Below are 23736 nucleotides of genomic sequence, written 5' to 3' on the forward strand. Positions count from 1 at the left end.
CATGCACCTGTGTCCGTTTAATGGGGGCAGTGACTGTGGAGAGAGTACAATGAGGAAGTAGTGCCGATTATGCACACTTCGATCTTAGTGCTGGCCTCTGATAGATTTCAGCAAAAAAATAGTTTTGTGCAGCACCCTTTATGAATCCCCCCCCCCCCCCCTCCCCAATTGTGTTTTCTCTGTAGTAGTAGGGCAGCGCAATGTTTTGTGCTCGGCTGTGTGTGTATGCACAGAGCCATTGACAGTCAGCAGTGGAATTATTCCAGTGTTTCAGTGGCTCTGTGCTGGCTCATGGAAAGCCTTGACACTCGGGAAGTGTCAGGGGGTACTGAAGTTTGAACAGCTTTAGCCTTGAAAAGGGGGGACAAATTAAAGAACTTCACCCAAAAGGTCAAAAGGGGAAGTTCTGCTCTTCCTCTGCCCTACCCAACTCCACCCCCCCCCCCCACCCGCACCCCTGCTTCTGGTCAGGTCGCTACGGCAATCTGACTGGAGGTCTGGCCTCCCCCTCCATCCCCCCCACCACCACCACCACCTTCTGGGACATGGCAAAGGTTCCGGAAAGCTGTGGGAATAATCAAATAGCGCAGTGCGGCTTGTGAATGCGCAGTGAGCTGTGAAGCCACAAGCAGTCGCAGCTGGCTGCCCACAGTTGGCATGCCAGCGCCAGGGACCAAAGCCCAGTGAAGAAGCTGGCTGGGTGAGGACATTGCTGGATCCCAGAGCAGGTGAGTGTTCTATTATTAAAATGACTTATCATTTTTGAGCTTTAGACTGGACAACCACTTTTGGGGTATCTAAATCTAAACCCAAAAACAAATGTGTAATGTATTTTAGCTTACCAGTCCCTAGTGTGTGTGTGTGTGTGTGTGTGTTTGTTTTTTTTCTGCATTGTAGCTACAGGGACATCCATGGTTGTCACACAGGCTGGGCTATGGTTTATCTACATGACATGGTGGATTGATTATACTAGTAGTTTACGCAGTAAAGAGAACATTTTGTGCAGTGACAAGGGCATTGCATTTCTAACAAGCTCAACAGGTAGTTTCTGTGCTTGCTGAAAAAGTAGAAAGATAATGGAGCCACCAATAGTAAGGACTGGTAATACATTTTTTTTGTTTTTGCGGCTAGATGTGCTTTAACTACAAAAAAGGCTTGCTATAAGTGGTGAGAAAGCTGCTTTAATGCAAATGGAAGAACCAAATCTTCAAAGTCTTTGAGCAGAAGCAACAGATATCTATAGCTCAGTCATGCATTTCTGTATTGCAACTCTCCCAAGTGACCTTGGTGTGCTGTTTCAGCTGCCGCGGATTGGATAGTTGGTATGAGATGGGAGAATATTCCAAGTATATAAAGATTCTTGCACTTTATTGGCTACTACTTCTTACTGCTACTTTTTTTTTTTTCTCCAATAGTCTTCCAAGGCAGCATCTGAGAGATAGGCTTCTCCTTCCTGCAACAGGAAACACATTAGTCCACTATTATAAATTTGTTAGTCTCACCTGTGTACCTCAGTAGTTTTGTTTCCTCCAGACTCACAGGAGCTGCAAATGTTTATTTTATCCAGTCTCTGTGCTTTCTGCAGGGGACTCGCTGACCAGCATCTCATTCAGCCCAGGGGTCTTGGGAGGTCGAGCAGGGGCAGCAATCTGAGCCTCAAGGCTCTGCCTGAAGTTTCGCCCCTACAGAGGGGTATGCAACTATTCCCCCCCCCCCCCCCCCAGCTGCACTACATGCCGCCAGCATTTTTCCCCACAGCTACTGCTTCTTGATGGTGGAGGGCCATCCGGCTGAGCCCTGCACTCCAGGTGCTTTAGAGGTTCCCTCGCTGTGCAGGCGACCTGGCCGCCGACCCTCCTGCTCACCGATCGTATTCCGCTCGCATCCCACAAACATCTCTGCAAGATCCCCTCGTTTGCGGTTCTGGGAAGTATAGCAAGTGGCCGGTAGCATCATTTCCGATCGTGCGCTCCGGTCGGCAGCCATCTTGGTGGAGGCTGGAGCCTCCAGGGAAAAGGCCTTTAATGTGCCCCCTCCCTATTGGAAACCCAGGAAAGAGGACATCAGAGAAGATATGGCAGATGCAGGTGTGTCCTCCAACCCGGATGGGGTCAGCTGGGGGTGGGGCTGGAGCAGGAAGCAGAAAGGGCTCTCTAAACAGAGGGTCCAGGTGGCCGGCCAGGTCGGACGCTTCTCCACCCTGCCCTGCAGATCCTGCATGTCAGGACAGCTCCAAGAAAAGCCAGAGCACTCTGGAGTCACCTCTGTCTTTTACCTCCCTACAAACCGTACAATTGCATTGTACACCGCCAACCTCACGCAGGCCCTTTGTGCTTACTTGCAGGAAAAGGCCCCAGAGGGAAAAAAAGGCGCAGACCAGAGCAAGGCATGCACCTCTTGCATTCACCGTTTTTTTCCTCAGTGAAAAAAGCCACTATGCCAAAAATGCATAAATTGGTGGCTAAGGAGTCAAAAGGCTTCCTTAAGGACATGCTTAACTCCTTCAAAAAGAGCACTATTGGGCCAAAACGCTCAGCAGTAGAGAAGCTGGAGATGCTAATAAGCTCTAGCCAAGCTAGTACCCTATCTAGTCGATTCGGATAACTCCGAACAAAACTCAGAGGACGGCTTATGCTGGGATTCCAAGGAGGATGACTCTGCATCAGAGGGCACCCTATTTCCCTCAGAAGACACAGATAATCTTCCATGGCTCGGTCTCATCTGGTGCGACTTTTCATGCGATTTGGGACTGCAGAGTTGCATGACAAGTCATACCCCGTGACTTCCAATGAGTACCATTTATACCTGTGCGACTTTAAAGTGGTCCCTGCACTACTTTGGTTCCACTTTGATGCAACTTGAGGTCCATAGACCTCAAGAATACAGACATGGTTTCAAGTTGCATCAAAATTGCAGCAAAATTGTGTCAAAAAATCGTGCAACTTTAAGGTTGTAATAGTGGAACCTAGCTGAAAGGCTATAGCAGACACACTGGGTATCAAAGAGCAAAAAGTTTCTGGGCTTTCCCTGCACGACAAAATATACAAGGGGTTGCAGTCCAGAAAACCCAGGAGAAGCTCTTCATATCAGCTGCGGTCAAGCGCAGGTATCCATTTGCAGAGGAAGACACCAAGACTAGGGTGAAAATCTCCCAAAGTGGATGCCTCCTTTGTGAGAGTCTCAAACAAATCTGACTTGGCTTTTGATGATGTGGAGCATGAGAAGCAGGGGCGGCGATTTTGAATCCGGCAATGGCTTCCACCTGCACAGCTCGCACCCTATTAGCTGGCTGTCTCAACTGCAAGTGTTGCTAGGAGGCACGCCAAGGGAAGGATTAGTGAGGACCATTCCCACACTAACCAGAGTGGCAACTTTTCTAGCAGATGCCTCGGCTGAAATGGTAATATCTTCTAGGGCCGTGGCCTTAAGCAAGAGAGCCCTGTGGCTGAAAGTCATAGGAGGGGACATCGCCTCCAAGAATAGGCTGTGAGGGACCCCATTCACAGGAAATTTTCTGTTCAGGCCAGACCTGTAAACTGTCCTGGACAGGACTGCAGCGAAGAACAAAGGGTTCCCCCCCAAGAAAAAAACAAGCAGGGGAAGGCGACCTTTTGTCATTCCAAGAGATTTAAGCAGCTTAACAGAAGAGGGGAGGTATGCATGGCCACAATAGACTTGCAAGACGCATTATGTACCCATAAAGAAAAGTCATCAAAGATACCTAAGGTTCACGATCCAGGGGCCGGTGGCCACCCTGCATCTGCAGTCCACATCTTTTGCCTTTTGGTATCGCTTCTGTGCCTAGAATCTTAAAGATTATAGCAGAAGTGCTAAAGGGCCTGAGACAGCAAGGCATAGGCGTGATGCCATACCTAGACAATCTGTTCTTTGCAGATACAAGCAACCTCTGCGCAGGTATTTACTATCCACAAAACCTGGGGTGGATAGTAAATGCAGAATAATCATAGCTGACCCCAAGCCAGAGGTGGTATACTTGAATTATGTGCTAGATGCCAGAGTAACCAAACCCCTCCAGACGGAAGAAAAGAACGAGGCAGTGCTAGGACTGATGTCCTCGATCCCAGCCATCACCTGGGCACAGCTCAACATGAGGCCTCTACAGAATCACATTTTGACCCAGTGGGGTGGTGATCCATCATCCTTAGAAATGTTCATTCCTGTCCCTCGGTTGGTCAAACAATCTCTTCAGTGGTGGCTCAGTCCACTCCGTTATGCCGATGGGCGCAAGCCAACCCTGTGAGGATTACCACAGATGCCAATACCCTAGTATGGGGGGTGCACATGGGGGATCTCTGTACACAGGGGAGATGTAACTCCAGATGGTCTCAAGCCTCCTAGTATATGAGGGAATTAAAAGCTGTAGAGGAAGCGCAGAGAGCATTGCAACCAGCTATCCAGGGTAGAGATGTCCAGATTCAGTCAGACAATGCCACAGTAGTGGCATACCTGGACAGGCAAGGAAACCAGATCTCCTCGTTTGAGCCTGACAGAAGCAATTCTGTCATGGGCTAAGACAAACATCTGATCAACCTCGGGCATCTACTTGAAGGGGACAGACACCACGCTGGCAGACTTTCTAAGTCGGAAGACCATAAAACGGACAGAGTGGTCTCTAAACCAAGTAACCTTCTTGTGGATCATGCAAACCTGGAGCGTGCCTGAGGTGAATCTGTTTGCCTCAAGGACAAATGCAAAACTGCCAAGGTTCTTCTCGCTGGATACCACAGATGGCAACATCAGACTGGACACATTCAATCAAAGCTGGGCACACCAGCCGTGTTATGCATTCCCTCTGACCGCCTTAATACCAAGGTGAGCCAAAGAATCATGGAAGAAAAGGGCAACAGTGATGCTCGTAGCACCTCACTGGCCCCAGGGAGCATGGTTCCTCCAGCCGCACCAGATACAGCAAGACCTACCGGACCTCTTATTACGAGGGCCAGTCAACCAGCCGAATCGCAAACTCTTGAAGCTTTCGGCTTGGTTACTGAGGGTGAGGCTGCAAAATAAAGAACTGTCGGACAGTGATCAACCCCATTCTAGCCAGCAGTAAACCCCATAACTAGAGTGAGGAGGAAGTTTGTCTCCGGGTACGGAAACAAACAGGATTCCGACAATCATCCTAGCAATTTGGGATTTCCTGCAGGAGGGAGCAGACTTGAACCTCTCTTGGAGCACGCTGAAGGTACAAGTGGCAGCACTCTCCCCCTGTCTGGACACCAGATTAGCAGAGGACCCATTTATAAAGAGATTCCTGATCTCGTTAAATAGAGCCAGACCCGCTAAAGTCGGCAGAACTCTGACATGGAACCTCTCCACGGTGCTCAGGGGATTCCTCTCTGCGCCATTCGAACCACTGGAGTAGTGCTCAGATAAAAATCTTACACTAAAAATTGCACTCTTGGTGGCCCTAACATCGGCCAGGGGAGTTGGGTGAAAGCCTCAAGGTTTTTTACACGATGGAACCCTACTGACTGATCCAGGCAGATAAAATGGTCCTCTCGCCAAACTAAGTTTTTCTACCAAGTCTTTTCAACCATTCACAGGATGCAGAATTTGGTTATCACATCTCTTCCTAAATCAATGGATAGCAGAAAAGACACAAAAAACTAGACGTAATACTCATAGCTTATCTCGAACAAAGGGCTGGCAAAGAACTGCTGTATCATTTGTCCTCTATGCAGGAGTCAATAAGGCAAAGCAGGCATCGAGACTCGTGATGGCTAGATGGATAAACCTTGCCATACAGATGGCCATTTGGGGACAAAACTTTGTTTTGTCCCCAAAAGTTTTTAGGCCAATATGTATTCTGCTACATATCCCAATAAGCATATATTGATTGGTTTGCGCAAAAGTTATCGTCTACAAACTATGGGATAGATCTCTGGCTTTTATTTTTACTAGTAATGGCAGCAATTTTTTTTTTTTTGTGACTGCGACATTGCGGCGGACAAATTGGACACTAGGTGACCCTTTTTGGGGACCAGTGACGCCAATACAGTGATCAGTGCTAACAAAATGCACTGTCTCTGTAATAATGACACTGGCAGGGAAAAGGTTAACACCATGGGGCAATCAAAGGGTTAAGTGTGTCCCTGGGAGGTGCTTACTGTGTGGGACTCATTTACTGGAGGAAAAGAGATCAGTGTTTCAGCTTAGCTGCGCCATCTCTCCACTGAACGATCAGCGAGCTGCGGTTCGCAGCCACCAGACCTGATTGGCTCCTGCTATGCCCAACCACAGCAAAAGTGGCGCTACAGTGGTGCGCGCCTCCTGCACCACGTGCACAAAATCACGTACAGGTATAATGTGCTTTGGGTTTTTTTTTGGTTTTTGTCCCCCCCCTCCTCTGCCCCTTTCAAAGTCTTCAGAAAAATGACATAATTTACAAGGTTCTCTTGCCCCTTCCTCCAGCATTAATTGACCCTTGGTGATTCAGAGTGGCACTGACATTATGCAATGCTCTACTGCTGATGGCATCCCTGCCCCCCCCCCCCCCCCTCCCCAAAGGGAAACACTTGATGCTTTGCATTGGAAATGCAATGATGGGTTTACAGAATGGTATTGGCTGCTGCAAATATGAATGTATTATTGGAAGGATCTGTATTTTTCGGGTTGAATAGCCTCCATTTTGTGATATCGCAAAAAATGTGATAGAAAATAGCAGTGCTATTAGAGGGCACAATCGACTATGCATTTACTATTGATGTTTGAACTTAATATTTTTCATTCTTTTGTATATATTCTAGGGGATGGGCCTAGCAAGAAGATTGCAAAACATAAAGCTGCAGAATCCGCTTTGAACATATTAAGAGGAGATGCCACTCTAAAGTGAGATATGATCAAATATGTAAACCTATGTTACAAGTTTGTCTAGCAAAACACCAATTCTGTATTTACCTCTTGTAAGTCAATTGTTCTAGTTCTCTGGTCTTATCTTATGCCCCCACTTTTGGAAAGACGGGTCATTGGGGTATTGAAGAGTATTTTTTTTGTCTAAAGTGCAGAATATTGCTTGAAGCAATTTTATTTCTGTATGCAGTGCGTTTGGAAGTTGGTTCTGCTCCCAAGGCTGATGTGACAAGGAATGTGATACCCCAAAGATTTGTCATCGATGATTCAGGGAAGAAATGCTACCTTTTTCCTGTTGAAAATCACCTGTATGACCTAAGCTCAAGTTAAGGCAACGTTAACACAGTGTAGCAGGTGAATCGCAAACAAAACCCATAGCTTCTGTAGGGTCTCTCAAGCTGCACTTTGCTCTCACCACTGTCTGGTTCTGATCTGAGTGCCAATTTGGTACACGAATTTACAAAGGTGACTGCTTCAAGGAGAGAATAGCAGAATGAAATAACACTTCAAGCTTCAAGTGGGCTTGGGTTTCTATGTTTACCAGATTGCACAGGCCTCAAAAGTGACTTGGTTTGAGTGAAGACCTGTCTAGGGATGTGTTCAGTCATCAGTGATAGTGGAAAGATGGAAAATTGCTAAAATAGAAAGGTTAAAATGTCTAACTTTAGGACCAGTGCATTTTATTTTTTTTCTCTTTATAAAGACAGCCTCTTGATTTTCACATTTGCATGTTTGTCAATTACAGTTTGCCTATGACAGAACCCATTACACGACATGTATCCAAGCAAACGGCTAATCAGACTCAAGAAAATCCTATTGGCTCACTTCAGGTAACTTTTTTTTTTTTTTTTTTTTTTACCATAAACCTTTGCAAAGTACATCACAGCAGTACTGGTCTCCCAGGTTATCTGGTAAGCCCTCCAGGGCACACCTGCACACTATATCCCTAAATCAAGTGCTAAAGCATTGGCATTCAGGCTCCATTATTGCCTTGTGGATTGAGGGAGAGTATTTGCCAAAGCTTAGACCTTCAGAAAAGTTCTATGGTGCTGTGGATGGCTGTCTAGTATAATTGGTTGCATATCTGCACCATATCGTATCTGCACTTCTACATGTGTTTTGCCAAAATGTTGAAATTTCAGAGCCTGTTCACACCAGATGCAGCAGGGCTGTGCTGGCAGCTATTTGCATTGCATGCATCCCCAATGCATAGACAGGACGAAATGCCTTGCTTCCTATGATGTCAGTTCACATCACAGCATTCCCATGGTGTGTGCAGAAAAAGTACTGCAAGCAGTTTTGTTTTTCAGAGTGACCGGTTGCGTCAATCTTTGAAATGCCACCGTAGTGAATACAACTCTTTATTGAAATGTCACCAATGGCATTTTAACCAAGGGCTGTGGAAAAAAAAAACTTGCAATGTGCTGGATTTGGCTCATTGGTGTTGTCTCACAGCATACACCAGTGGTTGGTTTGGTACCGCTTGCTGCTATGAACAGGCCCTTAATGTTCTGTGAATTGATCTGTTTGTCGTGAAAGTCCTTGCATACTGAGTTTGTTTATGATGTTTTTAAATCTAATCCTTTCTTTAGGAGCTTGCTGTACAAAAAGGATGGAGACTTCCTGAGTATTTTATATCGGAGGAAGCAGGACCGGCTCATAAGAGGGAGTTCACCTTGTCCTGCAGAGTGGAAACTTTTGTAGAAACTGGTAAATTAACTGTACTGTATTTTGAGTGGTACCATTAGCATTTGTATAGCCATACATGTAAAGTATTGACATTTTGGGAAGTTTTTATCAATCACCTGCAGATTTACAGGTGAAATTATGCAGTGTAGTTTGTAAGTGACAGTCTTTTTACACTTTTGATATTCAGTACCTAATACTATGCAAAAATCTCCTTCATGACTTGTAGTGCAAGTGATGGCCCTCTGTTAGTCATGCAAGATCATTAAACTGAAACCTTTTGGTTACCTAGTGGTCCTTGCACAAATCTTTACACGATCCATGACCCTTCCAGGCCCCAAATCCCAGATTCATGTTAAGAAGCCAGCTGCAGCACTTTTATAGTAGTATGTTGATCATTAAAACCATTCTCCATGCACAGGAGGACTGGGTCAGCCTTCAATTCTATTTGAAAGTGCTGAAACACTAATTGGTCGATGTACTAAAACTGGAGTGTGCAAAATCTGGTGTAGCTGTGCATAGAAACCAATCTGCTGCTTTTTGGCAAAGCTTATTTGAACAAGCTGAAGTTAGAGGAGCTCCAGGCTCCTTCAGAAAAAAATGTAAGTCATCAGCTCCAAATACTGTGGCTGCTGACTCTTACTATTAGGATGTTTACCTGTCCAGAGATCCAGCAGTGTCTTCACCCCAGCTGATTTTTCAGTTGGCTCTCGGGTGCTCCCCCCTCCATTTCTTGTAAGGGAAACCGTCCGTGAAGCCTCGCGACTTCACAGCTAGCTTTCTGCTGCACAAGTGCAAAGCACGCTGCGCTTTGTGAAGGAGGTGTGGCAAACTTCCGGGTGACATTACCTGCCAAAACAAGCGGAGCTTCCACTTTTGGGCAGTGCGCCACTTTAAAATGCTGATTTGCTACTATGCACAGCTGCACCAGATTTGCCCTGCTTTCATTATACTTTGACAAGACGTTCTCTGTAGCTTTCATTGGTTTTTTTTTTTTTTTTATTTTTATAACCTGGAAGATCATCCAGCATGGGAGTAAGACTAGTAGGTTCTAAAGAGAAGCTGCTGAGGTCTTCTAATGCATTAAACCTTTTTAGTTGCACTAAAAGCATCTAATAATCCCTTCATTATGCAGTTTGGGGCAGTACAGTTAAAGTGGTTGTAAACCTCTCAGATCCAGAATAAACCTGTAAATGAGGTGAAACTTTGCAAAGAGTACCCTATCACATGCAAGAAAAAATTTATGCTTACAATTGATTGAATGATGGAAGTCAATAGCTTTCCCTCATTTACTAAGCTCTGGAGCAACTGCACTTGCAATGTTAAGTCTTTTTGTATTTAGTAAATCAACCCCTGTGTGTCACCTGAGGCTTGTCATTTCATTGAGTATGTTTGGGTTTACAACCACTTCAATACAGGATGAAGCTAGGAAGACTGTTTAATGATTGTATTTTCATATGTATGGCAGGCACTCATTATTTGTAGATACATTTTCTACTACAGATTAGTAAACTGATGGCACTACTGTAGTTAAGTGGATGTGGTGATCTCTGGAGTGTTGACTGGATAGGCATGCCATTGATGCAGTTGTCATGCCGTGTCACTATTAAATGCTTCTGAATCATTATTTTCTTTGCAGGATCAGGCACATCAAAGAAAGTGGCAAAGAGGATAGCGGCAGAGAAGTTATTGGCTAAACTACAAAGCATTCCCACTGATAATCTCAATATCTCCTTGGTAAGTGTGACATTATATGGTAAAGCTATACAGTGAAAAGAAGAAAACAATCAAAAGGCGACAACAGTTATACATTGACCAGCAAATCTGTCCTAATATAAAAGTGCTGGCTCTTTGGACTTGACCTTTTGCTGGAGAGCTGCTTCAACAGATTGATACGAAGTTCCATGTCTTTGATTGGGGTGGTTCATCGCAGTGTCTGAGCTACTTCTCTATAGATGTGGATGTTGGCTAGGTCAGGATATTTTGTCTGTTCTGCCATAACAGCAATTCCACCCTTTCATTATATTTCATACAAATCAATTCAAGTTTTAGATTTAAAGTGACATTAAATGATATCCTTCTCCCAAAATCCAATCTAATCTATTTTACATCTATTCACCATTAAATTTCTTTTTTTTTTTCAAGCAGCAAATGTCTTGCTATTGCGCAGTTCTGTCTTCGTTATAAAATATATTGCCCGCTTGTTTATAAGATCAAATCGCTTTGCAGTAAGTCTGGGTTTATAGTCCGTCGATGGCAAATCCAGCTCTGTAATAGTCATGGTAGTATGACAAATATCACTGTGCTTACAGCAGATTATTTTTTTCAGTGCAACTTATAGACAACACAGCAAAGAGTCTTTAGTTTGAAGAAAACCGATTGCTAATCTTTCTGATAAGGGATGAGTCACTGCCCTGATGACTCAAGCGTAACTAAAGTTAAAAATAAAATAATCAGGTCCAGTACTTTTGGTGGAAAGACTCTATTATATATATATATTTTTTTTTTTTTAAGCACTTGGGCAGTGCCGCATACACACTTGGCCTATTCTCAGCATCTGTAAAATACAGATTTCTGCCAAGGTCCTATAATAGACCTGGGAAGAGATGTTGGTAGTAGCATCCATGGAGACCTACCTTCATTGGAGAAGGGCACGCTAGAGGGTAAATATGCTATAATATGCAAGTATGCACATTCTAGGGAACTGCAGTGGATTTAGTTTTGACTAAAATGCTGCTTTCAGTATAGCTGAAAATACCATTTACAAATGAAGAGGAGTATACAATGTCATCTACAAAATAAAGGACTACATGATGTGCAATATTTTCATGTTTACCTAAATTGGTTATTTCACTAAATGTCTTTCAGGACAGCACTTGAGTGGCTCCTCCCACCTGTCAACAGGAAACACACCTCCACCAAACTTTAAAAGGAGGCTCCTTCCCACATGTTACCAGTTTTTGTGTTTCTTCCGACAGGAAACGCCTAGTGGGGAGTCAGAAGCTCTCAAGGTGCTGTCCTGAGAGGCCAGGCTCCCTGTGCCACAATTTCTTTCCATACCTCAGAGCCAGTTCCTCCCTCTTCCTCAGGGTGATGGCAGAAACTGGGATGGGATTCTTCTGTCGTCGGTGCTCGGGGAGTGCAGGACTGCTCTAGGTGTTGCTGCTTCCAGGTGGCAGCAGACCTTTTTTTTTTTTTTTTTGTTTCAGATTCGGCTTCTCTGAATGCTGCCGCCATCTTGGGAGGGCAGTCGGACTGCATCTGCCGGAAGTGGCGCGCCATCCTAGGAGCAGGCAAAGGGGGAGGGGGGAGGAACAGGGCTGGTGCCTATATTTCTGTTATTTAGCCGCATGCAACACGCTGCAGTACCAGGATGGATTCGGGGGCTGCAGCAAGTGGCATGGCACCAGTGAGACTCTGGTAAGGGGAAGGTGTGTTCTGCTCAATTTTACTTTGGGTTCTCTCTCCCTTTATCTCTTCAGTGGGATTTAAGTTTGGTTTCCTCCTGGTGGCAGGGCCTGTCTGGGCACAGGAGGCTTTTGGGTTTCTCACTGCACCTGTGGGGAGCATATTGGAAGAGTTCAGGCTGACTCACTAGGATGGTTTTGTTTTTCTGTTTTTCCCTTGTCACGGCTGGCCAAGAACTCTGACCCAGGGGTTAAAAGAAGATGCCCTTCATGCAAAGCAAAATTACCTGAAGGCTGGGAAAAGTCACCATGTGAAGCATGCATTGACTCTTAAGAGCCTTCTTTCTCTTGTAAAAAAAAAAGGAAGAGCCTTCTTCCGCATGCATCAGTCAAAAGAACTGGATGCCATTTAATCATTTCGATCTTCGCTCGCAAATCCATCCTTAAGTCAGCTGTCAACTTCACAATCCTCTGAGCTCACTGTTAGTCCCGGCAATGGAGGCTGTAGTAGGTCCTCATAACTGGGAAGGACATTCCCCCTCACATTCTAAGGAAGAGTCGGATGAGGACGAGGTGGAAAATGCACCTTCTAAATATAAATTGTCTTTAGAGCATGTAGACGGCCTAAGGGAAATTTATGCTACCTTGGGCTTGGAGGAAGAGCAAAAAGAATTGTCTTTGCATGACATGATGTATGCAGGACTCGGTGAGCCCAAAAATCCTACTTTTCTCCAAGCGTCTTCCAGGACAGCCCATGAGACCTTGGGCTCCTCCTACCAGGACAGGAAACACGTCACCCCCACCAGATAAAAGGGCGGTCCTCCAGGCCCATGTCAGTTATTTGTTTCCTCCGGACGGGGGGTAACATGTTCATGGAACCTGCTCCCATAGGCCTTATAAGCAGGGGCTTTGTATGGCCTTTTTTCTGGGGCATATCACTTACCTTTTCCTCTGCCAGAAGCAGCACACCGCTGGGGAGGTTGGCTGTGTTGCTGTTCTCTGTCCTCAGTGCCTGGAGAGGGCCAGGACCAGTGTGAGGTCGTGCCCCTAGCGCAGTGCATTGCACTCTAGCTCAGCTGAGCTTCGGTTGTCCTTCCCTGCCGACAGCCTGGCTGATCTGAGCAAGGAATGGAGGAAGCCGCAGCGTTCGAGGGGGCGGAGCTATTGCGCTCCAAGCTGGCCCACAGGAAGTGCCTGGAGAGGGTTACTTCTGGGGCATATGACATCATCATCGGGCGCCGGAGACGAGGTTCCAGTCTTCATAAACGGCGCGAACAGAGAATGCTGGCTGCTGGTGTTTCTTGGTGTTAAGCAGCCAGGCTGTGGATGACCAAGAGGGGCAGAATGGATCCTCCTGCAGTACCTGCACAGGCAGCGGATGCAGTTCCCAACACCAGCACCTCACAGGTAAGCCTGGGGTGTTCTGTCACCACCTTACTATCCCTGTGAGTGTTCCCTCCCCCTCCCCCCTCTGTAGTAGTGGGTGTAAGAGGACACATTTCCTCCCTCCTGCACGTGGTGTTACGGAGTGATTGTGTGGCTTTAATTACATTGTGGGTCATTTATTTTGTCTTGCAGACCAAGACTCAGGACAAGGCCCAAGCGCAGCCACTTAAAAGGAAATGTGCGGTTTGCGCAAACAAATTGAGCTCCTCATGGAGCAAAGCAGTTTGTCGCACCTGTATAGAAGGCCTAGTAAAGGATGACCCGGTTGCCTCTTGCCAGAAGATGCTTACTTCTGTTAGGGATGAGCTTGCGTCCACCTTCCTTTAGAACGCTTATTGACAAGCTCCAGACTCCAGCAGAGAGTCCGTCTTCACTGAAGGCGTCAGTAAGCACTCCGCAGCAGGCAGAGAGTGAAGACTCTGAGTCTGAGGTCAGATCTACCCGTTTTTCTCTGGAAGAATCAGGGTCAGATACAGAGCCCAGAGATAGAAAATCCACTCGAGGCTCAAGATTTAAGTTATCTGTTGAGGATGTAGATGACTTATTAAAGGCTATCTATACTACCCTTGAATTAAGAGGAAGAGGTTCAGTTATCCAAACATGATCTTATGTATAAAGGATTACATAAGAGAAAATCAAGAGTGTTTCCCGTTCATAATTCTTTGGTTGATACTATTAAACTGGAATGGGATAATCCTGAGAGAAAACCATTCTTCTCCAGTAACCTAAAAAGGAGGTTTCCTTTTGATGAGGACACTGCGCAGCCATGGAATAAGAATCCCAAGTTAGACGCACCTCTTTCAAAAGTTTCAAAAAACTCGGACCTGGCATTTGATGATATGGGTACGCTTAAGGATCCGATGGACAAGAGGGGGGATATCCTTCTCTACAGAGCCTGGGACTCAGCAGTTGGAAACCTGAAACCAGCTTTGGCTTCCACTTGTGTGGCCAGAAATCTGGAGGTTTGGTTGACTCAGATTCAGTCACATCTGTCAGCAGGTACCTCCAGAGAGCAAATTTTAAAGTCTTTTCCTCTCCTATTTCAGGCAGTGGGTTTTTTGGCAGATTCTTCCGCTGAGTCGGTAAGAATGTCAGCCAGGACTTCGGCTCTAGTGAACTCGGCCAGGAGAAGCCTTTGGCTTAAGACATGGTCAGAGGACTCGGCCTCCAAGTTGCGCCTTTGTGGCCTTCCTTTAACTGGCGATCATTTATTTGGCCCAGGTCTACAGGAGGCACTGGAACGCACGGCTGATAAGAAAAAGGCGTTTCCAGAGAAAAAGAGTTCAGACAGCCAGAAAATTTTTTCGTGGCCAAAACAGGCAACATAGTCCTAGAGAAAAGGACAGCAGGCCAAAAAAGCATTGGACTGGGCACATAGGCAGAGGCAAAGGGGAGTGCTATTTAACCCTCAACAGCCCGCCAAGCCGCAGTGACTTGTGTTCCCCGGTGGGAGGGAGATTGAGGGCCTTCATCCCACAGTGGGCAGCAGTCACTCTGAGCCCCTTCGTCCTGGACCTAGTGACCAACGGGTACAGGCTGGAGTTTGTTCACCAACCACCAGAACGTTTGTTGGTCACATTTCCTCCACAAGATCGGGAGAAAGCAAGGGCTCTGGGTCTCCAGATCGGAGACTTATTAGATCAAAAAGTCCTGATTCCTGTTCCTCGATCGGAGCGGGGCAAGGGATTCTATTCCCATGTATTTGTGGTCAGAAAGCCAGCAGGAAAGTTTCGACTTATCCTGAATCTCCGCACCTTAAACAAGTCCATCAGATACAAGCATTTCCGTATGGAGACGGTTTTACAATCAAAAACCTACTATACCCAAACTGCTTTATGGCCACGTTGGACTTAAGGGATGCTTATCTTTACATCCCTATCCATCCAGCCTTCCAAAAGTTTTTGAGATTGGCAGTGAAGACGGGTACGGGGACCCGACATTTTCAATTTCAGGCCCTCCCCTTCGGTCTTTCCTCAGCCCCACGCATCTTTACGAAGGTGTTGGGGGAAGTGCTGGCTCCTCTAAGATTAAAGGCAATAACGGTTATCCCTTACTTAGACGACCTCCTAATAGTGGCAAAATCATACCAAAGGCTGTTGGAAGATCTCCAGGCTGTACAGGACTTCTTACAGTCCCTAGGCTGGCTAATAAACAAAGAAAAATCGTCCTTGATTCCGGCCCAGAAAGTAACTTATCTGGGTTACGATTTTTGCTCCGTGAACCAAAGAGTTTTTCTTCCTCAGAAGATTACCAAAGTGTTCCAGACTATGTCAACATTGCAGACCAACCAGTCGGTCTCTGAGACAGGTGTCGAGGGCAGTCGGTCTTATGACCTCATGTTTTCCCGCAGTACCATGGGCGAGACTCCGTCAGCGTCCGTTATAAAGGTTTCTTTTAAGAAACTGGGACGGGGACGTAAGGTCCCTGGAGTCAAGGATCTGGCTTCCCGACAGGATAAAAAGAAGCCTGTGGTGGTGGAGAGCTGGTCAGCACCTAGCAGGAGGTCTCCCATGGTCCTTTCCCATTTCCCGAAGGATTACCACGGATGCGAGTTCCTGGGGATGGGGGGCCCACCTCAGCAATGCAGTAGCACAAGGAGAGTGGTCCCCAGAGGAGGCAAGGGCCTCATCCAATCAAGGAGAGCTGCTTGCAGTCCAGAGAGCCCTCCAGTCTTTTCAGATGGAGATCAGGGGTCACAACCTCCAAATCCTGTCAGACAATATAGCGACAGTCGCGTATATCAACAAGCAGGGAGGCACGAGAAGCTGGAGGCTTCAGTCCATTGCCCAGGAGATCCTTTCATGGGCAGAGGGGAATCTAGCCTCCATTTCTGCTGTACACCTGAAGGGGAAAAACAATTGCCTGGCAGATTATCTCAGCCGTCACAGGATAGACCGAGACAACTGGTCCCTTCATCCCGAAGTCTTTGCAGACCTCACCAAGAGATGGGGTTATCCGGTAGCGGATTTGTTCGCAAATCGAAACAACCGCAAGACGGAGATTCTTTTCCATGAACCCGGCAGACCAAGCCTTGGGGATCGATGCTCTGGCGAACCCGTGGCCTCCAGGCCTATGTTATGCCTTTCCGCCAATCAGGCTGATTCCAGAAGTCCTCCGGAAGTTTCGGCTGGAAGAGACAGATCTGATTCTGATTGCCCCGTTTTGGCCCAAGAGGCCATGGTTTTCCCTGCTACAGTCTCTGGTTTCAGAGCCTCCGTGGAGTCTTCCGAAAAGGGAAGACCTATTATTGCACGGTCCAGTATCACACCCTCAGGTGGTTTCCTTAAACTTGACGGCCTGGTATCTGAAGAAAAGATACTGAGCGCCCAAGGGTTCTCTGACATAGTAGTCAGGACTCTTGTTAATTGCAGGAAGCCAGTTACTAGAGTCATATATTCCAAAGTTTGGAAAAGGTTTAACTCATGGTTATCTGAAAATGATAGATTAACTCATGATATTCCGTCTATTTTGGAATTTTTCCAAGAGGGTGTCGACAAAGGTCTTTCTGTTAGTACCTTAAAGGTACAGGCGGCAGCTATTAGTGTGTTCCTCCAGTTTTCTCTCCTGGAAAATCCCACTATAGCCAGATTTTTCAAATCTATCTCTAGGGCCAGACCAGTAGTAGTGAGAAGTTGTCCAACGTGGGATCTGTCCCTAGTACTTCAAACTCTGGTAGAATTTCCGTTTGAACCTCTGGAAAGTATGTCAGTTAAATTACTTACATTAAAAACTGTGTTCCTTATAGCTGTTACCTCAGCTCGTAGGGTAAGTGAGTTGCAGGCCCTATCAGTTAGGGAGCCCTTCCTCACGATTTTTGAGGATCGAGTTGTGTTACGAACCGATCCAGGTTTTTTGCCCAAGGTGGCAAGTACATTCCACCGATCTCAAAACATTGTATTGCCAACCTTTTGTAGTTCGCCACAGGGCGACTTAGAAAGAAAATTTAGTTTTCTAGATGTAAGAAGGATTCTCTTGGTCTATCTTGAGGTCACGAAGACCTTTAGGAAAACTGATGCCTTGTTTGTCCTCTTTTCTGGAGTTCACAAGGGGAATAGTGCATCTAAAGCCACATTGGCTAGATGGATAAAGCAAGCCATCTTGGAAGCTTACAAAATTAGGGAGGTCCCTACACCTTTTGTTACTGCGCACTCAACTAGAGCCTTGTCTACGTCTTGGGCTGAGAGGGCTGGTGCCTCACCAGAACAAATTTGCAGGGCTGCCACTTGGTCCAGTTAATCGACCTTCATTAAACATTATCGCCTGGATCTCCTATCAGCTCAGGAGCAGGCGTTTGGTCGTAAGGTCCTTCAGGCAGTTGTCCCTCCCTAGACTGGTAAGTTCTGGCTCATCGTCTCATGGGCTGTTCTGGAAGACACTTGGAGAAAAGCTGAGTTAGACTTACCGGTAACTCCTTTTCTGAGAGTCTTCCAGGACAGCCGGATTCCCACCCGGTATTGTCTGAAGTTATGTGTATTATGCATATGTTTTGCAGGGTCCTACGGTTCTTGAGAATACTGACATGGGCCTGGAGGACCGCCCTTTTATCTGGTGGGGGTGACGTGTTTCCTGTCCTGGTAGGAGGAGCCCAAGCTCTCATGGGCTGTCCTGGAAGACTCTCAGAAAAGGAGTTACCGGTAAGTCTAACTCAGCTTTTCTGGTCCACGCAGTAATCACTGAGACAATTAAAGAATGGGCTCAACCAGAAAGAGCCTTTCTTCCCAAGGGCCCATAAAAGGAGGTTCCCATTCGATGAAGACCCAGCGGCACTTTGGAATAAAGTTCCAAAACGCGATGCAGCCTTTTCTCAGGTTTAGATCAACTGATCTGGCATTTAAGGACATGGGGATTTTAAAGGACCCCATGGATAAAAATCTGGATCAACAGCTTAAGTGGCCTTGACAATCTATTATGGGCAACCCTGGCAACTACTTGTGTCTCTAGAAATATGGAATATTGAGTGAATCAGCTTAAAGCCCATATAATAGCGGATTCTCCCAAGCAAGAAATTCTCGCTTCCTTTACGACTTTGTCAGCAGCTGTAGCTTATGTTTCAGACGCATCAGCAGAATCTATTAGGATGTCAGCATAAGCCGCAGCCCTAACTAACTCGGTTAGAAGGGCGCTGTGGTTAAAAACCTGTCTGGGAGATGCGGCATCCAAAAACAAGCTTTGTGGGGTCCCATTCTTGGGGGACTTATTATTCGGCCCTGATTTGGATTCAGTTCTTGACAGAACTGCAGATAAGTCATTTCCTATCAAGAAGAAAAAGCCAGTTAAACGTGTGGGATTTTTTTTTTTTTTTTTTTTGGGTCCTCAAGGGGCTTAGGAACAAAGTTACAATCATCAAGAGACAGAAAAATTGGTCAGCCCAGAGGGGAAAAGGCAAAGGAAATGTCCTTTTCCATCCTCCTACGTCAATCAGCAAAACACAATGACAGCCTCTTAAGTGGGATCAAGGCTTCTAAATTTCCTCCCCTATTCGGCAAGCATGACGGAAAACCAGTATATTCTGAGCATGCTGTTACAAAATAGAATTTTCAGATCACCCTCCAGAAAGGTACTTTTTAACAAACCTACCAAGAGATGCAACAAAGGCCCTAGCTATGAAGAACCTGTTAAAGGATTGGATGCAACAAGGGGTTGTGACTTGGGTACCATTGGGGGAACGTCATCAGGGATTCTATTCCCATATATTTGTGGTGATAAAAAAAACTGAAGTGTTCACTCAATCCTCAACTTTGAAACCACTAACCAAATCAGTCCTATACGAGAGGTTTCGTATGGACCCTTCACAGTCAGAAACCTATTGACCAAGAAGTGTTTCATAGGCCTCTCGTAGGTTGATCAATGCCATCTGCACATCCCTATAGCCCCTCAGTCTCAAAGATTCCTAAGGATGGTGATCAACATGGGGAACTAGGTGCTGCACCTGCAGTTCAAGGCCCTTCAGCCTTTCTTCTTTTGCTCCGAGAATATTTACAAAGGTGATGGCAGAAGCCCTCGCACCTCTCCCCTTTCAGGGGGTCGCAGTAATCCTGTACCTGGACAACCTGCTCTTTGCCCCTTCCAGGGAGAAATTGTAAAAGACCGGGGCAAGGCCTGCAGTCATTTAGAAGCCTTGGGATGAATTGTGAATGTTCAAAAGGCAAACTTCAATCTGGCTCTGCAAGTACAATTACCAAATAAGCTCAGTGGCGCAAAGAATTTTTCTTCCAGAAAAAAAAAAATCAAAGTCCAAAATATTATAGCTATGCTACAGACAAATCGGGAGATGTCAGTCAGAAGGGTTATGTCAGCCCTAGGAACTTTAACCTTGACTATGCCAGCCATTCAGTGGGCAAGGCTACATTTCAGACCTCTCCAGAGTTTCCTCCTAAAGGTATGGAACCACAGGATGGAATCTCTGGACACAAGGGTAAAGATTCCCACCAGAGTCAAACGATTGCTTTGGTGGAGAAATCAAGCAATTCTGTCAAAAGGCCTACTATGGTCATTCCCAATAGAAAAAGTGGTGATGACGAATACCAGCGTGTGGGGATGGGGGTGCCCACTTGGATCAGGACTTGGCACAGGGAGAATGGTCCAAGGCAAAATTCCTCAAATTGGAGGGAACTAAGGGCAGTCGCCTTAGTTTTGGATGCCTTCTCTCCAATCCTTTCAAGTAGGGTTGTCCCGATACTAGTATCGGGACCGATACCAAGCATTTGCGCGAGTACTTGTACTCGCATAAATGCTCCCGATGCCTTATCCGATACCTGGTTGGATAAGGCATCGGCGGAGTCAGCGTGTGGACGGAGAGGGCGGGCGGAGTCAGCGTGTGGACGGAGAGGGCGGGCGGAGTCAGCGTGTGGACGGAGAGGGCGGGCGGAGTCAGCGTGTGGACGGAGAGGGCGGGCGGAGTCAGCGTGTGGACGGAGAGGGCGGGCGGAGTCAGCCTGTGTAATAAGACACATTACAAGGGGGCGTGTGTGAAGGGGGCGTGTCGTCTGCTCCCTTGTACCTCGCTGTGACAGCTTGAAGCTGAGTTTACTTTTTAAATTGTAGTGTAATAATATCAGCACTCAACTACCAATTTGATGAAAAATATATAGTGACAGATAAGAGAAATAAAATATTATAAGATAATGACTGAAAAAAGGAAATTAGGAAATTAGAACAGAAAAACATTATCCTCTAGTATAAATAATAATCACCCATTAGTCTACCAGTCATCTAAATTAGCATAGTGAGGGTTAAACTGAGTAGATTTTATTTCCAGCCTGAACGTCAGCCTGCAATAATTAAAGCCAGCCACTTGTCGGTGCCACCTATCAGTGCCCATTAATGCTGTCTATCAGTGCCATCAGTGCCAGCCACCTGTCAGTGCCACCTATTAGTGCCCATAAGTGCCGTCTATCAGTGCCCATCAGTCAGTGCCACCTATCAGTGCCCATCAGTCAGTGCTAGCCATCAGTCAGTGCCACCTATCAGTGCCCATCAGTTAAACTGTCACATGACATTAAAAAAAAAGTATCGGTATCAGCGAGTAAAAAAGTGGTATCGGGACAACCCTACTTTCAAGGGTTCCATGTCTAGATTCTATCAGACAATGCCACTACCATAGCCTACCTGAACAAGCAGGGAGGCACAAGAAGCAAAACTCTTCAGTAGCGGACATCAAAGATCCTAAAGTGGTCGGAAAATCATTTGCAGCCCACCTCAAGGGCACACTAAACGTAGTGGCAGATTTTCTGAGCAGGAGATGGATTCAGGAGGTGGAATGGAGCTTGAATCCAGAAGTTTTTGCATTGGTCACCAGAACCTGGGGCCACATCCACAAGAGGACTTGTTTGTGTCAGAAGAAAATGTACAGCTCCTGCTTTTCTTTTCCATTCACAGAAACATGTCTTGTGACATAGATGCTTTGGCATATCCTTTGGAACTTTTATCTGGGTTACGCCTTTCCCCCATTCTAGCTAATTCTGTTAGTATTGAGGAAAATGCAAAAGGAAAAAGGTGTCGGTAACCCTGATTACTCCATTCTGGCCAAAAAAGAGCTTGGTTTACCACCATTCTGCAGATGGCAGTCAAAACGTTTTTGGCAGCTGCCTCTCCGACAAGATTTACTTCTGCAGGGTCCAATACATCACCCGGATGTGGCCAGACTAAGCCTCCACCGCCTGGTATCTGAGGAGCAGTTAAGGGACAAAGGTCTGTCAGAACCCTTAGTAACCACTTTACTTTCCAGTAGAAAGACAGTAACTAGAAATATTTATGCCAAATATTGGAAGGTCTACAACTCCTGGTGTCCGACAAATAGAACTGTAGAAAATTTGGTTTCAGTATTGGAATTCCTACAAGATGGTGCAGACAAGGGCCTTGCAGCCAGCAAGTGGCTGCATTGGGAGTTTTCTGGAGAGACCAGTCTCTTCTGAGCCCTTGGTCACAAGATTTTTTTTTTTAGGCTTTATTTCTAGTTGCAATCATATTGGCAAAGAGAGCGTGCAGTTCACTAATTATATCGGTTAAAGAACCTTTCTTATCCATCTACCCAGATAGGATTATACTTAAAACAGATCTGGGGTTTTTACCAAAAGTAGTACCGGTTCACAACAGGTCGCAGGAGATCATCCTACCAAACTTTTGCTCAAACCCTTTGGGGGGGGCAATTTCACAATTTGGATGCAAGAAGAACGCTATTACATTACCTGGATTTTACAACAAAGGATTTTAGGTCTTCGGACTCTTTGTACTTTTTTCCCGGAAAAAAAGGGCCACCAAGCATCAAAGGTGTCAATTGCTAGATGTCTTAAATCTGCTATTCTGGCAGCCTACTCTGTTGGGACCATCTACCCCCGCCGGGAATTCGAGCACATTCTACCAGGGCTCAAGCCACTGCATGGGGAGAAAAAGCTGGTGCCACCACAAATCAAATTTGTAAGGCAGCTTACAAACAGCAGTCAAGTTGCCTAACGTTTTGTCTGTCATTACAGACTGGATCTTCTGTCAGCAAATGATCAGGCTTTTGGCAAAGGTCCTGCAAGCTGTGGTCCCTCCCTAGTTTGTAAGTCTTGTATATCCTCTCAGTAAGGATGAGCTCCAGTGTGTTTGCACAGCCCACGTGCAGAGCACGCCAGGAAGTCGGCACTGCGCTAATCACAGGCGCAGTATACAAAAACATGGTTCTACTGGAACATGTTCATCTACTTCTGAGGGTAAGGACCTACTGGAAAACTGTTCTGAGGATTGACATTTTTCTGGCCTTCCTACTGACACATGCACGCCAGCATAGCACCTTCTCTCCAAAACCACCCCTCCTTTTTTTTTTTTTTTTTTATCTATGAAAATTGGGTATCTGACTTGGAACGTATTGTGGCTGGTATCCGGCCCCTGCGGCTCATAGCCAGTACTTGGGGTATTCTCCCTATCCCTAAGCTTACTGTTTGCACTGGTTGGACCTCTTCACATTTGACAACTTCTCTTACTGGAATTGGGTAATTTTGTTTGTGCCCTTGCACTCTAGATTCTTTCTATACGCCCTGTACAAACTTGTATACATGGGGTGTTGTTTTTTTTTTTTGTTTTTTTTTTTTTTGGGAGACGTTACTGCTGTTTTGTCTTGCACTGCTTTGTTGGATACTTTAAAGAAATTTGCAGAAAAGACTGGGGTTTAATGTTGAATGCTTTTTGATCATTACAGAAAAAGGGGATTGTGAATAACACTGGTTGTACCTGGGACAACCTGAAAAATTCATCTGGAGAGAAAATAAACCTGCTGAAAAGAAGCCCGCTAAGTATTCCCAACACAGATTATGTGACAATGTTGACAGAGGTGGCAGAAGAGCAAGACATTCGTGTATCCTACTTGGATATTGGTAAGTGTTTTGATATATTATGTATGAATGTCTCTTACCTTAAGTTTACCTTTTTGGAATGTTACATGTTCCACCCATATTTAGGGTGTAACATGTTCCAGCTCCTGCCTCTCCCTGTGATGACAGGTATGGGTTCTTCTCCCGGAATGCTCTCACAATTTAAAAGTGGCACGGCCGGGCGAGGCTCCGCCCACACGCCCTTGTTCATTCAGAGTTCTGTGAATTAATGAACTACTGTATCTCTACCATCGACCTCTGTGGCCAACAGCTTGTAGTTCTCAATGAACTGCAAGGGTGCTGGTGAGAGTCCTCGCAGTTTGATCCTGCCTGTATGAGGCATGGGCAGACAGCTGTAGTGAGTAATACCTCTATTTTAATGCCCAGATGGGGAGAACAAAAATATTTCACCAGTTAGAAGTGATTGTAAATTTTTTTTTTTTTTTTTTTTTTTTTTTTTACTAAAAAGTTAT

The 23736-nt window shown here is 45.8% G+C and overlaps 1 protein-coding gene across 3 annotated transcripts in view; it reads left to right on the forward strand.

Moving 5' to 3' along the window:
- The window catches only part of PRKRA (protein activator of interferon induced protein kinase EIF2AK2), a 39917-nt gene that overhangs the window by 13730 nt on the left and 2451 nt on the right, over positions 1-23736 (forward strand). For 2 of the 3 annotated variants that reach the window (XM_073633820.1, XM_073633821.1), the window contains 5 exons: positions 6771-6852; positions 7619-7703; positions 8466-8583; positions 10199-10296; positions 23092-23266. In XM_073633820.1, coding sequence (XP_073489921.1) covers positions 6771-6852; positions 7619-7703; positions 8466-8583; positions 10199-10296; positions 23092-23266 — 558 coding nt within the window. Of the gene's footprint in view, positions 1-6770; positions 6853-7172; positions 7228-7618; positions 7704-8465; positions 8584-10198; positions 10297-23091; positions 23267-23736 lie in introns of those variants that run through there. The other variant, XM_073633822.1, reaches the window with a different exon arrangement.

This window comes from Aquarana catesbeiana, linkage group LG06 (assembly GCF_042186555.1).
Source record: "Aquarana catesbeiana isolate 2022-GZ linkage group LG06, ASM4218655v1, whole genome shotgun sequence".
NCBI lineage: Eukaryota > Metazoa > Chordata > Amphibia > Anura > Ranidae > Aquarana > Aquarana catesbeiana.